Here is a 14,443-nt window from a genome sequence, read left to right as displayed (position 1 = left end):
GTTCCCGAAAAAACAAATCAACTGACTGCAGGCAAGCCGAACTCTTGGGTAAGGAGTAGGCCCATGTCTGGGGGGAACCCCGAAGTAAGGACATAATTAATCCAACTTTCTGGGATTCTGAGCCGGAGGAGCGGGGTCGCATCCAAAAATGCAATCTACATGCCTGCTGAAAAACAAAAAAATTGCTCCTCTCCCCTGAAAATACCTCATTTGGGCTCAGGGATAGAAGGGGCGTTAGAAACATGCACTAACTCCCGCTGCTCCTGGGCCACCATACGACCAGACAGGTCTTGGATCACGACCACTAAATGCTGCAACTGACTTGCGAGGGTACTCATGGCCTCCATTAAACAGTAATTTTAAGGGCCAGTTATTATGTTATGGTTTACTACCCTTTAGACGCCAGCCCGGGAGCCCTAGATCTCACCCACAACCCCTGTCCCTGCCTGCTTGCCTCCACTCCTGGCTAACCCCAGGCAGGCAACTGGGCGGTGGTCCCTACTCTAACTAGGGACCAAAAAAGGGACGCTGGCGTACCTGGATGGAAAGGGTAGAATACCGACAGGAAAGGCAGATGTAAATAACGAACACGAACAATACTAAGCAGAACTGAGGCAGATGGAAAAAACTGGCGGATAATAGCAAAGTATAGCAGACAAGCTAACAGAAGCAGGAGACCAACAGAGGCAGACTAGCTAGCACACTGAGGGAAACCAATAACTGGCAGTGATTGCAAGTCTCTGTCTGACCTTTTAACAAAAGCCTCTGGCTGTTGACAAAGGCTTTTTGCTGAAACGCGTTCAGCGTGTACCTGTGAGCTGTATGCTTTGTTTTATTCAATAAAGAAGAAAATTTTTAACGGTAGTAGCTCCCCTCCATCTCTATTTTCTGCTCATATGGAATCTGGCCGTTTGCCGTCGGCTACTTGAGGATGGAGCTCCTGTTGGATTTCAGACCTTCCTGCAACACTGAAAGTTACTGCTGGTGAGGTGAGCCCATATCTCTCTTTTTTTGGCCTCTGGCCAGTGGCAGAGAGAGGGCGACAGCCAACTTCCAACAGAACATAATAAAAGGTAGCTCGTGCACGGCAGTTGCACTCACAGGTGCACGTGCGCCACCAACACCATGCTGCCCACTCCAGCCAGGCACCCACGCCCCCGGCAGCTAAACAACTAGCCGGGGGGAAGCATCCCGACCATGGGACCCCGCACACTGCCGCCCCGGGAGGACCAGCAACCGCCGAATGGTAACAGTCAGTGTGAGTTGTAATCCTGTATTGTTGGACGCACCCATCTATTGGCTGGCTTCTGTGGTATCGTTCAGATTAGGTTGCTGCAGTCACTTCTCCCCAATTTGGGCAGGGTTGAGTGGGTGACTGCATATAAGTCTGCAGTGGACAATTTAGCTCCTCCGGTTATAGTCTGGCTTGCTGCATATTGTTAGGGTCTACGGCCATTGTGCCTACCCTACGGCGATTGTGCCAACCTTATGGCGATTGTGCTTGCTCTGCACTTTATCAGGTATTGCATTTTTGTCTCTTTTCGAGTGAAATATGTTTTTGTGTTCCCCCTCACCTCTGTGATTTTAATTACTGCAGAGGGACCTGATCAACGTGATCAGGTGTGCTGGTCCTCCTACCTCCCTTAGTGCTTCCCAAAGCTTATCATGCTCAACATAGTCGAACGTCTTTGTGTAATCAAGGAAACACAGGTAGAGCTTCTTTTCGTGCCTTTTCCATAATCCACCTGAGGTTTGTGATGTGGTCACGGGTCCCTCTGTCTTTGTGGAATTCAGATTGAATATCAGGAAGTTCCTAATTAAGGATATTGCCCAACTGTTTCTGGATGATTTTCAGAATCACCTTACTGGCGTGGGAAATCAGAGTTTGTTTTATAGTTTCCACAGTCCTTGACATTGCCCTTCTTTGGCAGTGGGATGAAAACTGATCTTTTCCAATCCTATGGCCATGTGCAGGTCCTCCACATTGTCCAGCATAGTATTGCAATTGCAGCTCTTCGGATTGGTTTGAGCAGCTGTGTAGGGATTTCATCGATGCCAGGTGCTTTGCTGTTTGGCAGCGGTCTTATCGCCCATTCCATTTCTTTTTCTAGCAAGTCTGGTTCCAGATCCTCTTGGCCCCCATGTTCCTCTGAGTGGTTACTGCTGGAGCCAACATATACAGTAGTTCTTCCGTATATTCTTTCCATCTCTTCTTGATGTCTTGCTGGTCGCTGATTTCATTTCCATCATGGTCCTTGATGGCTGCTTGGCGGGTGGAGAAAGGCTTCTTCAACTTTTTCACAGTGGCAAAAAATTCAAAGCTCATGCATTGGGCGTTCAGGAAGTTGTTCTGTTCTTTCCTGGACTCTCTTTGGAATTTGCATCGTCCAGCCTTCACTTAGCCTTAGTCTCTCTTTTTTTTATCAGCAATCTGGAGGTTGGTTGCAATTAGCCAGCTCCCACTGCTCAAAGTGCAGGGAGGATGGCAACACATGACATAACAGTGGTGGTCATGTGGCTAAGTGCTATGGGTTGGGGAAAGACCTAGTGACCTATCCAATAAAACCTTCACCCTGAAACTCTATGGATCAGAATCAACATGCTTCAAATATGGTGCTCGAAAGTGGTTTTTTTCACTGTGCTGAACAGCATTAATAACACTAGCGAAGGAGAACCCAAAGTAGTCAGGACAATGGGAATGACACAAGAGGGGAAAACCCACAAGGGAGCTTAATTGTTGACGTAGTTCAAAGTGAAAAGGGTCACCTGAGCTGCAAAGAACAGTATACCACTGGGACATAAATATGAGAGGGATGAGTGTTGGAAAGCTGGACATCATCAAAAGAGAAATGGAAAGAACGAGTGTGGATCTAATGGCTGTCAGTGAACTGCATTCAACTGGATTTGGGGACTTCAGCTCAGATGACTACTCCATTTATTACTCTGGAAATAACACAGAAAGGAGAAAAGGGGTTGCCATTGTGGCAAAGAAAAAAAATCGCAAGGTGCATAGAGACCCCCAAATACATCAATTATAGAGTCCATCTCTATCAAAGAAAAACCTCTGAATGTAACCATCATCCAAATCTATGCACCAACAGCAGATGCATCAGAGCATGCCATTAGGGACTTCTATGCCCAGGTCCAGACGGCATTCAGCAGAACCCCCCAAAATGGACATTATCTACATCATGGGTGAAGAGGGAGAGGATGTAGGATTGATTGGCAAACACCTCCTAGAGGAGAGGAATGATGCTGGGGACCACTTTATGCAGTTTTTCCAGCAGAACAAGTTTAGAATCACCAACGCCTTCTTTACTGAGCTGAAAGGACGCCTCTACACCTGGACATCCCCAACTGGGCAGCATCACAACGAAATTGAATATATCTTTTCCAGAAATGGAAAAGTTCAATTTTCTCTGCAAAAGCACTGCCAAGTGCAGACCGTGGGTCTGATCACCAACTCCTTATAGCCAAAGCCAGGGTCAGACTATGCAAACTCAAGAGCCCTGCCATGCAGAGGAAATTTGATGTCAGTAAGATTCCTGTAGAATGCGCAGTCAAGGAGAGGAAGAGGTTTGACTTGCTCATCAGGAAAGTGGGGACCCAAACATACTGTGGGCAGAAATAAAGGGACACCACTGAAATCATCAAGAACAGGTGCCAAACAAGAAGCTAGTTTGCCATGGTTGTTGGCTAATTGCCATCAGCAATACCTTTAGGGAAAATCTCCTTTCTCTTCTTCTGGGATGATCACCACCAGTTCTATGCACGGTGTGATCAACTCTAGGTGGTCTTTACCATGGACAATTAGCACTTATTATACATTAAGCAGTTCTTGCCCAAAGCAATCTATGTAACACAGATGCAAATACCCCCCACCCAAGCCCTCCCACCTTGGTTGGTCCTATTGTCTCTCCGAGCTTGTGTTGTTTGGGAAGATACATTGTATCAGTAGAGATGTAGTTTACGGGGCCAGTATGATACATACTTCTGCATTAGCCCTTTGAAAAGAGGAACAGGACGCAACCTCTGCTTGCCTGTTTGTGAACTGTTCTATTAATGCCAATCAAATTGAGAAAATGATCAAATGAAATTGCATTTTGAGCATCATAAGCTGTGTAATGTCTATTCTGTTAAATTGAGGCCCATAATTGCTTCTCTACAGAAAAGGTACAACAAAGACCGCAATCATGTCATGTCATTATCCCAGACTAGGAAACGGCCTTAGGAGCTGGGACATCAAAGACATGTGCTTCTCGAATTGCATTTGGCTACTCTATTGTAGAAGCGCAGACAATCTTGATGAGGTGTTTATACTGAGCCAAGCCTTAGTGCACATAGAGTCTGAGTGCCTTGGTCTAGGGCCATTAAAAAATTGTACATTATGTTCCTGCCTTTGAAGTGATGTTGTAGGTAGGATAGCAAGTCGCATTGAGTATGGCTGAGTGAGATTGCTTGTCTACTTGTCATTCTCTCTCTCAAAGAAACATAAGGTTCTTAGACAATAGGAAAACACTAAAAAGTTCATATTATGGAGAATATTAGGAGCCCTAAAAACAAACCCACAAATGCACTTAGCATCTGAAAACAGTGGAGTGAAAGAAACAATTATGCTTTTGCGGAATTTGGATAATCTCGGTTCTCGGGAAATATTATAGAAAATTTTTAAAACGCGGATGCGGGACATGAAATCGGGCATCTGCTTGTTGAATGAACTCAGGATTGATAAAGCTGGGTTGGCTTTTTGGAGCATTTATTATGAAGATTGTAAATGGCTTCAGAAATTTTGCGAGGAGGACGTCAATGGCTTATGCAGCTTTGTCTTTGAAAATAGAGACTGTGATTCTCAGTAAGCGATATTTAGGGGAAGTTCTGGTAAAATGCAAATGTGACAACTGCAGCAATGAGACGGCAATATGTTTAGAGCAGTTCTGTTACATCCCTTTTCCTACATTATACAGAGTTCTCTTGGCTTAGATGGAAGACATCCCCAAGATAGGGTAAGCTTAAAGGGGGCATAAAGGATTTAGGATAACAGGCCTGTTTTCTTCCAGAAAGAGGACCACATCTGTCCACAAGGCCATTTTAACACATTGGTGGGCCCAGTATAAAGGAGTCTTGAGTGTGCCCCTTTCCCCCCTGAATTTTGTTGGTGCCGAAAACAAACCCTTGGTGCCAAAACAAACGTATTAACTGTGCACACTCCGGCCCTCACCTGTTGCTTTTCTGGGTGCAGCTGCTTACTTTTTCCTCTACTCCACTGCAAACCAGCTCTTCACACTAATACTTTGAACAGGCACCATTCATATCTGACCAGACCACCATGAAGACTTCTTCCGACACACTCTCCCCATTCTGTCACTGCCCAATATGCTCCTCTCATTGCCGCATACACAGTAATATGTCTAGTGTGCTCACACAGTAATCACTCCATTCCTCCACTTTGCGCAACACAACACAATACCCCTTTCCACCTGCACAGTAATATAAGCTCCTCTATGCCCCCACAGTAGTATAAGCCTCTCTGTAGCCCCCACAGTAATATAGTCCCTCTGTAGCCCCCATAGTAATATAAGCCCCCCTGTAGCCCCTTCTGTTTCCCCTGTTATTTCTTGACTGGCCTGTTTAAAGACCCTTCTGACACTGTCACTCCTTCTTTAATGACTTGGTCTTGTGTACAACGTGACACAAATGACGTTTCGGCAGTGTGCATCCCCAGTGCAAATCCCCTATACCATTCTCTCTGGTTCTGATGCAGGAGAGAAAGGTACAGGGAGCTGGATTATAGATGTGCACCCCTGGGATATCATGAGCGTCACAAGTCCAGATCATTGAGTAAGCAGTACAGCGTTTAGATGGGACTTATAAAAAGAATCATTAATATAGCAGGCACCAATTGAAATTGGTGCTCTTGGCTGCTGCAAAGGGACCTGGTGTAAGTAGTCTGTTTGTCCTATGGATAAAGCGTCCTTGCCTGTGCATCAGTTGTATCTGGTATTGCAGTTCAGCTCTTATTACGATACTAGTAAGTATAAGGCTAATGACAGAGTGGCTGGTCTACTGTGCTGCATGAGCCAAGATAAGCAAGCACACTAACGATGTACACTGACACTCAATTAAGGGTAGAGAAGGGCCAAAGAAACTTGGCAATACCAGAGTCTCACTTTTCTTTGTCTTTTACTGCCAGAGAAAATCCGATTTTAGTTACAATTTGGGGTGGTGATCCCCCATTAGGCTGGTCGATTTTCATTATTAATTTGTACAAAGTTGCCTAATCCTAGCTGTCTTACCTGTCCAGACGTGTTTTCCTCTATGTTCTTTATGTGAATGTGAAGGTAAGACTGTTTTTTCTCTTTGCGCACCCCCAAAGTAACTTTGTTTTTCTCTATAATGTCTTTTTTAGGCACCTCTCCTTGTTTCATGATCTTCTTATCCGTTCCGTCCTCGTAGGCTGCATGTCTTCTTATCTGGCCGCCAGCTTTAGATTTTTGCTTTGTAGTAGCTGTGATTTTCTTATTCTTGCAGGTCACATCAGTGAGAGGTTTCCAAAACAGGTGGCTGTCCACATTATTCCGGTCTTCTGAGGTGTCCAGAACCACTTCGTCAGGTGACCATCGTTCTGAGTCGATAGAGGACACGTCTCGAAATTCCTCTTCATCCTGGTCAGATGTGTGGAGCAGGTTCTGGTGCTTCCTCCAGTTCGGATCGTACCTCAATTCGGAATAGGACGTGCGGATCTCTTGTTGTCTAAGGGGAATGTTGTAAAGAGATTAGACCGACACAATCTGTGCAAGATAGTCTAGAACTTTATACTTTAGGTATCTGTATAATATTATATCAAAGATACTTATTGGTGCAAATATATCTGCTAGCTGAGGTACAGTAGGCCAAAAGGGACAATCAAGGAGTAAGCCTAGTCAATATTAGCTACTTATAGACCTCTCCAAGTCTGTTGAAAGGCTCTTGAATAGAGATGAGCGAGTGTGCTCGGTCGAGCATTAGCATACTCGGAACTACTCGTTACTCGAGCGAGCACCAGGCGGTGCTCTGATGCTCAATCAAATTTCAGGAGAGAGAGAGAGAAATGCTCGCCACCTGGCAGGTCCATTGAAAAATGTTTGAGTCCCCCATTGACTTCAATGGGGTTCGTTACTCGTACAGAGCTCTCAAGCATTCCAAAAAGCTCGGCTCGAATAACGAGCACCCGAGCATTTTGGTGCTCGCTCATCTCTACTCTTGAAGCTCACAATTAAGAGGGACATATGTAGTAAAGAAATGTACATTGGCCACATTCATAATATACTGATTAGATTCAGCAGTGTAATTTCGGAGTGTCTTAATTCTGTGTGAGGTTATATGGTGGAGCGAGCACGGTCTTCAGCAGCCTAGATTTAGAGAATATTGTGCTGATTTTGTGAGATGTCCCAAGCTAAGAGTTGTAGGGGGACTTTTTATTTGTATAGTGCCAACTTATTCCACAGAGCTTTCAAGTCATTTATTTATTACTCCCCGCCAAGCTGGGTACTCATTTTACCGACATCGGAAGGAAGGAAGGCTGAGTCAACCTTGAGCCGGCTACCTAAACCATGCGGGGATTGAATCCACAACCTACAGGTCGTGAACGAGAGCTTAGGACTGTATTTCTGCTGCCTTAGCACTCTCCATGACACAAGACCCTTGCTGAGTAAAATATGAAAGGAGTAGGGTCACCAATAATTGCTTAACCTCTTCCCTCCCCATGACGTAATGGTACGTCATGGGAGTGGTGTACTTCCCGCAAAATGACGTACCCTTGCGTCATAGGAATAGCATCTGGCAGAGGGACACAAATAGTGTAAAAAAAAAATTAAAATAATGTTCAAAAAATAAAAATGTAAAACAAAAATGTTTAAAAAAAACCCTTTTTAGGTGCTTTTACTCATATTAGCACAAAAAATTTAAATTGCACATATTTGGTATTGACGCATCCGTAACGATATGTATAATAAGTTGAATACGCTTTTTATTCTGCGCGGCAAAAATCGTAAAAAAAACACTAAAAAACAGAGGCAAAATGCAAATTTTTAGCATTTGCTAAATGCTAATTCTTAGCATTTTGCCTCCCAAAAAATGCAATGAAAGTGATCAAAAAAGACGTATACTCCACAAAATGGTACCAATAAAAATGGTACCAAATGGTACCAAAATGGTACCAATAAAAACTACAGCTCGTTTCGAAAAAAATAAGCCCTCATAGAGCTCCGTACATAGAAAAATAAAAAAGTTACAGGACTTTGAATGCAGCGATTTAGAAAAAAAAAAGATTTCCAAAAAAAAGGGGTTTTATTGCAGAAAAGTGGAAAAACCTAAAAAAAAATATAAGAATTTTGATATTGTTGTAATCGTACCAACCCGCAGAAAAAATGTATTGTGTCATTTATGTGGCATGATTAACGCTGTAAACCCCCCCCCCCCCCAAAAAAAAATCTATGAATTGATGCGTTCTCTCTCTCTGTTAAAAAAAATAATAAAAGTTTTACAATATTTTCTATGTACCCAAAAATGGCACCATCAAAAACTACAGCTCGCCACGCAAAAAACAAGCCCTTATACGGCCGCGTCGATGGAAAAGTAAAAAAGTTATGGCTTTGAAAAATGGAGATGAAAATCCACCAAAAGTTGTTGCGTCCTTAAGCCCGAAATAGGCCATGTCCTTAAGGGGTTAAAGGGGTCTTCTGGAACTTTCATTACTGAGGATAGTAATAGAAACACATGCTTTAGCGCATTTAATATCTGAATGAAATAGCACAACTGTTGTTTATATTAACTTTATAAAAAAGCAAGGTTCTTGGCACATAGATTGCTCGAAACATAACCTCTGGCCGTCATTTTGCCTTGCACTCTAATCACCCATTAGTCCATGTGTTTCAGTGAGAGCATATAGCCAGATATCCTACTTTCCCTAACTCCGTTTGGAGGCCTTTGGCTTTTGCTTTTTTCCATTTTTGTTTTTTCCTTCCCCCATTTAAAAAATCGTAACTCCTTTATTTATCCATCGACGTCGCTGTCTGAGTCTTGTTTTTTGCGGGACAAGTTGTATTTTTCAATGGCACTATTTAATGTACTGAAAAATTTTCTAAGAAAAATTCTAAGTGGAGAGAACACATAGGACTTTTTGATCGCTTTTTATTAGATTTTTTTCTTGACAACAGAGTGACCAAAAAAAAGCATTTCTGGCATTTTTTTTTTTTGGACGATGTTGACAGTGTACATTATATAATGCATTACTTTGATAGATCGGACTTTTACGGACACAGGGCTACCAAATATACTTTTGTTTTATTATTTAGATTTTTTTATTGTAAATATGGCAAAAGGGATTTCTAAAAATTTTATTACTCTTTTTTTAAAAATAATTAATACAATGTTATTGTTCTTATTTTTCTTTTAATCCATCTGGGGGAACCACAACCAGCCATGCTCAGATCACTTATGCTGTATGATGTAATGCTATAGCATTACATCATACTGAATTCTGACAGGCAGCCTATCAAGCCACCCCATGGGAATGGCTTGATAGGCATTCTGCCATGGCAGCCCTGGGGTCTTTCAGAAGGACCTCAGCTGCCATGACACCTGCACGGCTCTCTCGATCTCATAGAATAAAGTTATCAACCTTTGTTGCAGTTTGTGCGCCGTAGAAACAAGATGCACCGAAAAATGATGGAATTTCATTTTTTTTCATTTTCTCTGTACTCAGAATTTTTTAAACATTTTTTTAGTAGATTATACAGTGCATTAAATACTACCATTGAAAAACACAACTCATCCCGCAAAAAACAAGCCCTCATACAGCGACGTCGATGGATGAATAAAGGAGTTACGATTTTTTAAAAAGGGGGAGGAAAAAACAAAAATAGAAATAAACCAAAAAGCTCAGTCACTAAGGGGTTAAAAGGGTTGTCCCGCGCCGAAACGGTTTTTTTTTTTTTTCAATAGCCCCCCCCGTTCGGCGCGAGACAAACCCAATGCAGGAATAAAAAAAAAAAAACGGCCAGTACTTACCCGAATCCCCGCGCTCCGGCGACTTCTTACTTACCTAAGTAAGATGGCCGCCGGGATCTTCACCCGCGGTGCACCATGCGGTGCACCGTGCGGTCCATTGCCAATTCCTGCCTCCTGATTGGCTGGAATCGGCACATGTGACGGGGCGGAGCTACGAGGAGCCGCTCTCCGACACGAGCGGCCCCATTCAGAAAGGAAGAAGACCGGACTGCGCAAGCGCGTCTAATCGGGCGATTAGACGCTGAAAATTAGACGGCACCATGGAGACGAGGACGCTAGCAACGGAACAGGTAAGTGAATAACTTCTGTATGGCTCATAATTAATGCACAATGTACATTACAAAGTGCATTAATATGGCCATACAGAAGTGTATACCCCCACTTGCTTTCGCGGGACAACCCCTTTAAGAGGGAAGAGTGTGCTGATCTTATGAGAGGTCATGAACCGATAGTTATATAGGGAAAGAACATGGCAGCAGCACAGAGAAATGGACCATACCAACTCGATGCAGAGACTCTGATGACGAATGCCCCCCCCCCCCCCCCCCAGATGAAATGCTTTTTTAAATTAGTCTCTGTTATTTTGCTTTTAAAAAAACAAGAAATAAGAACCTCAGAATCAAATAATTAGAATGAATAATTTTCTGCTCCCGGTAAAGGCGTCTGGCTGCGTCTCACTTTCTAATTGTCCGTCATTGTAATGTGAGTGGTATAAGCCGGTATGCAGCCACAGCCATTAAGGCAAATGATCGTTTAATTAAAGTTAAGAAATGGTTTTAATGCAACACGAGGGATATTGAATTTTCACGCCTCAAACTGTTCCAGTAAGAAATGCGTTTTTCTTTAATAATCTTATAGATTGTACCCTTTTATTGCCTGCGCTCACTGTGCCATATAGCTTAGCATGTCCCAGATCAGATCAGAGATCTCAGGTAATTATTATTCATTAGCTGTGTTACTGATAAGCCACGACTGACAGGAAGCCGATAATATTCATACGTCGCTACTATAGATGAGCGAGCATACTCGCTAAGGCAAACTACTCGAGCGAATAGTGCCTTATGCGAGTACTTGCTCGCTCGTCTCAAAAGATTCGGGTTCCGGCGGGGGGCGGGGAGGAACAGGGGGGGGGGAGATCTCTCTCTCACTCTCCCCCCCGCTCCCCCCTGCTCATTCCCGCAACTCACCGCTCTCCCCCGGCGCCACCCGAATCTTTTCTTCCGAGCGAGCAGGTACTCGCTAAGGACAATGCTCGCTCGAGTAGTTTGCCTTAGCGAGTACGCTCGCTCATCTCTAGTCTCTTCACCTAACTGTACACGGACAGTTCGCTAAGATACGACAAATGTTTCTAGAATAACAGTATTTAACATATTTTCTGGTCTGTTAGTTAAAGGGGTTTTCCAGGGAGAATAGTATTGAAGACCTATCCTTAGGATAGGTCATCAATAGTTGATCGGCTGAGGTCTGTCGATCGGGACCCCGAGCTGAGCGGGTGTATACTGTCAGCGCTGCAAATACACAGAGGTCGGAGCAGAAGTCTCCGCGCCAACCTCTGTGTAGTGGCCTGCGTTTGTAACTGCAGGCATGGCTTGCATTGATTTCAATTATAAAAAAAAAATCACTGGGGTGGCCCTTTAGGTACAGCGGAAGTTCTGCTATGAATTGAGGATGTTTTACATGGCCCGGTCTCGGTCCGTTGGTTGTAGTGACAAGAGCTATGAACACAGAGGTGAACCTTGACATTCTAGACAATAGTATGCTGCCAATAATGGGGCAATACTTTGGGAATGGTCAGCGTAATAACCTACAAGGCAACGCACCTTGTCACCTGTTTTATGTTGGTTGGAGGATATAGATCTTCCATCACTAGCCTTCACAGAGTCCCAACCTGAACCCTACTGAACATCGGGTCAGGAAATATGAGCAGCGTCCATCTTCAGCTAACTTGCTAAACATTTGTAGGCTGACTGGAGGGAAATACCAGCCGGAGTGAATCAGAGGTTAGTAGAAAGTATGTGCGATTACTTTTTCTAGGATAGTGTATGTCTAGGGCAGTGGTGTCATTATAGGGTCTGTAGTGATTACAATTTTGCATCTGGACCTAAAGACTCCTCTGTCACGTATGAGAATGATAGAAAAATAAAGTGTAAGTAATTTATAGGACGTTTAGGAGGATACCAAAGAGCCAGCTCATCAAGGCCTGATGTATTTGTACTGAGGAGGATGAATTTTTGATGATCAACAAATTTGTAAATTTGGCGGTATCCGGAGAAAGAGGCTAGAAGTATTGGTGTGGAAGTTTTTTCGATGACACGGTCAGAATTGAGGTTGAAGAAAAAAAAACAGAGAAGGAAAAGAGGGGTGCTTTCATTTCAAAGTATGACCATCATTCTTCTATGCAAAAAGATATGTCAGCAGCACACTTTAAATGCCCGTAAGGGATGGACTAGATATGCAAAGCCACCTGAAACATCCTGATCCAAACAGATCTATGAGTTCCAAGATGAAGTAGATATGATGGCAGCATAAACGGTGCTTTTTCAAAGAAGGTTTTTCCCTTTATTTCTTCCACAAATGGTTACAACGTTTCGACTTGCGTCTTTATCAAGTATGATCATCATTCTTCTATGATTATGATGATAATTAGTAAGTATTACAGAATATTATAAACTAACCCAAAGTATGGCCACTACTTCCAAGAAATGGATTACGGTGTCTTAAATATATTATATGCAAATACCGTATGTTGCAATACCATAAATGTTTAGCCATTCTTCAGTTTTGGGAACACAATTCATGGCGCTATTCATTGATAAATATAGCGCACGTTCAGCGCCATATTCCCTAACATACTTGCACCATATTTCTGTTGGGGGCCGATTGATGGAACACAAGCCTCGCTGTGTATCCATTACATTGTTAACATGTCACTGTCATGGATTCACTGCAGATTTTGGATTGAGACAGCGATATTTCTGTGCGTTACTATTATGGAGACAAGGAGAGGCGAGAATTTACAGATGGCTTCTCAGGAGCATCTGCCGCTCGTTCACAAGAATCATTTTCAAGAGGCACAATAAATGGATGTAAACACTTGCAAAGCAACGTTGCCAGATGCTCCTGGGGTGGAAATCTGCCCATTCTTTGCCTAACTATTGAAGAATCCTATTAAAACATTTAGCGACATTTAATCCCTGTGTGTTTGGCATGAGATGGGATGTGTTTATGTTGTCATTTGACCCTAGTTATTAGTTATCTCTATGCTTGCATTCATCCTACATGATCTAGATGGAAGGGAAGCAGCTAAGCTCATAGAATATGCAGAATATGCAGTGTGAGTGGATAAGACAGGGGGAAAGGGCACAGACGTGGGTGCGGATCATCCACGAATTATCTGCCAGCGCAAGAATTTATTCAGCTTCAATTTATCTAGCTCTTTTAAAATTAAAGAAACTATCGCATACAGCAGTGGATGGGGAGCAGTCCTTCGTAGGGCGAAATATCATGTTATCATGGCACATTTGTGTGGTCCAACAGGGTGCATCAGACGTCAGTACTGAACGGGGTGCCACTGGTCCTGGTGTCCTGCAGCTGGCACCTCCACTCCCTTACCTTGTGCCTGAAGATAGGGAAAGCTATTGGGATGTTTGAGTAGGGGCTTCTTCAGACGGCCATATTTGCGTGCGTTTTTGTGCACATAAAATATACGCGCAATACGCAGAGAATAGAACCCGTTGATGTCAATTGGTTAGTTTGCAGCTATGTTTTTTGCACGCATTTCGTGTGCGCGCAAAAAGAATAGGACCTGCTCTATCTTTCTGCGTATTTGCGTGCAAGGGAAGAATAAACAAAGGAGGGAATCTTTCCCTAAGGGGAACTAGAGGGTGACAATTCCTACCTACTAGTGAATGGCCCGCCCTGATAAGGACGCATCCACCCTCCTGCCTGTGCCACTCACTAACCCTGATAAATGACAAAGGATAAACCCCCATAAGAGTAAACCAAAACCACAAAGAATAAATCTCAGTAATAAATCTCTGAACTTATCTGGAGAGCCGCTGAAAGAACAATGGAACCCAGGTCCAGAGATGTCCTCACTCCACAGCAGAAGGATACTACACTGAAATTGACCAGCACAGAATCCAGGCCAAGAGGGAACTAAAATACCTCCTTAATTGACCCCAAGTATACACCAACAGGTGACACACTCATTAGAGTAAAAGAAGACCAAATGCACAGTCAAGCTCAGGGTCCCGTCACATGGCCGTAGGCGTATTTACGTGCGCCCGCCGGCGTCGTAAAGACGCGTGAACAGGCACACCAATCTAATGTTTGTGTGCCTGTTGAAACGGGACGGGCATCAGCGCATACACGCAGAGGCCACAATGCCGTTAAG

General features: G+C 43.5%; 1 protein-coding gene across 4 annotated transcripts in view; it reads right to left on the bottom strand.

Moving 5' to 3' along the window:
* JHY (junctional cadherin complex regulator) overlaps nucleotides 1–14,443 on the bottom strand; it is a 71,516-nt gene that overhangs the window by 38,431 nt on the left and 18,642 nt on the right. For all 4 annotated transcript variants that reach the window (XM_066606686.1, XM_066606687.1, XM_066606685.1 and 1 more), the window contains exon 3: nucleotides 6,294–6,750. In XM_066606686.1, coding sequence (XP_066462783.1) covers nucleotides 6,294–6,750 — 457 coding nt within the window. The remainder of the gene's footprint in view (nucleotides 1–6,293; nucleotides 6,751–14,443) is intronic.

The sequence above is a fragment of the Eleutherodactylus coqui genome, chromosome 6 (genome assembly GCF_035609145.1).
Source record: "Eleutherodactylus coqui strain aEleCoq1 chromosome 6, aEleCoq1.hap1, whole genome shotgun sequence".
NCBI classification, from domain to species: domain Eukaryota; kingdom Metazoa; phylum Chordata; class Amphibia; order Anura; family Eleutherodactylidae; genus Eleutherodactylus; species Eleutherodactylus coqui.
The sequence above is the reverse complement of the archived record's forward strand: the minus strand, read 5'-3'. Positions and strand labels throughout refer to the sequence as shown.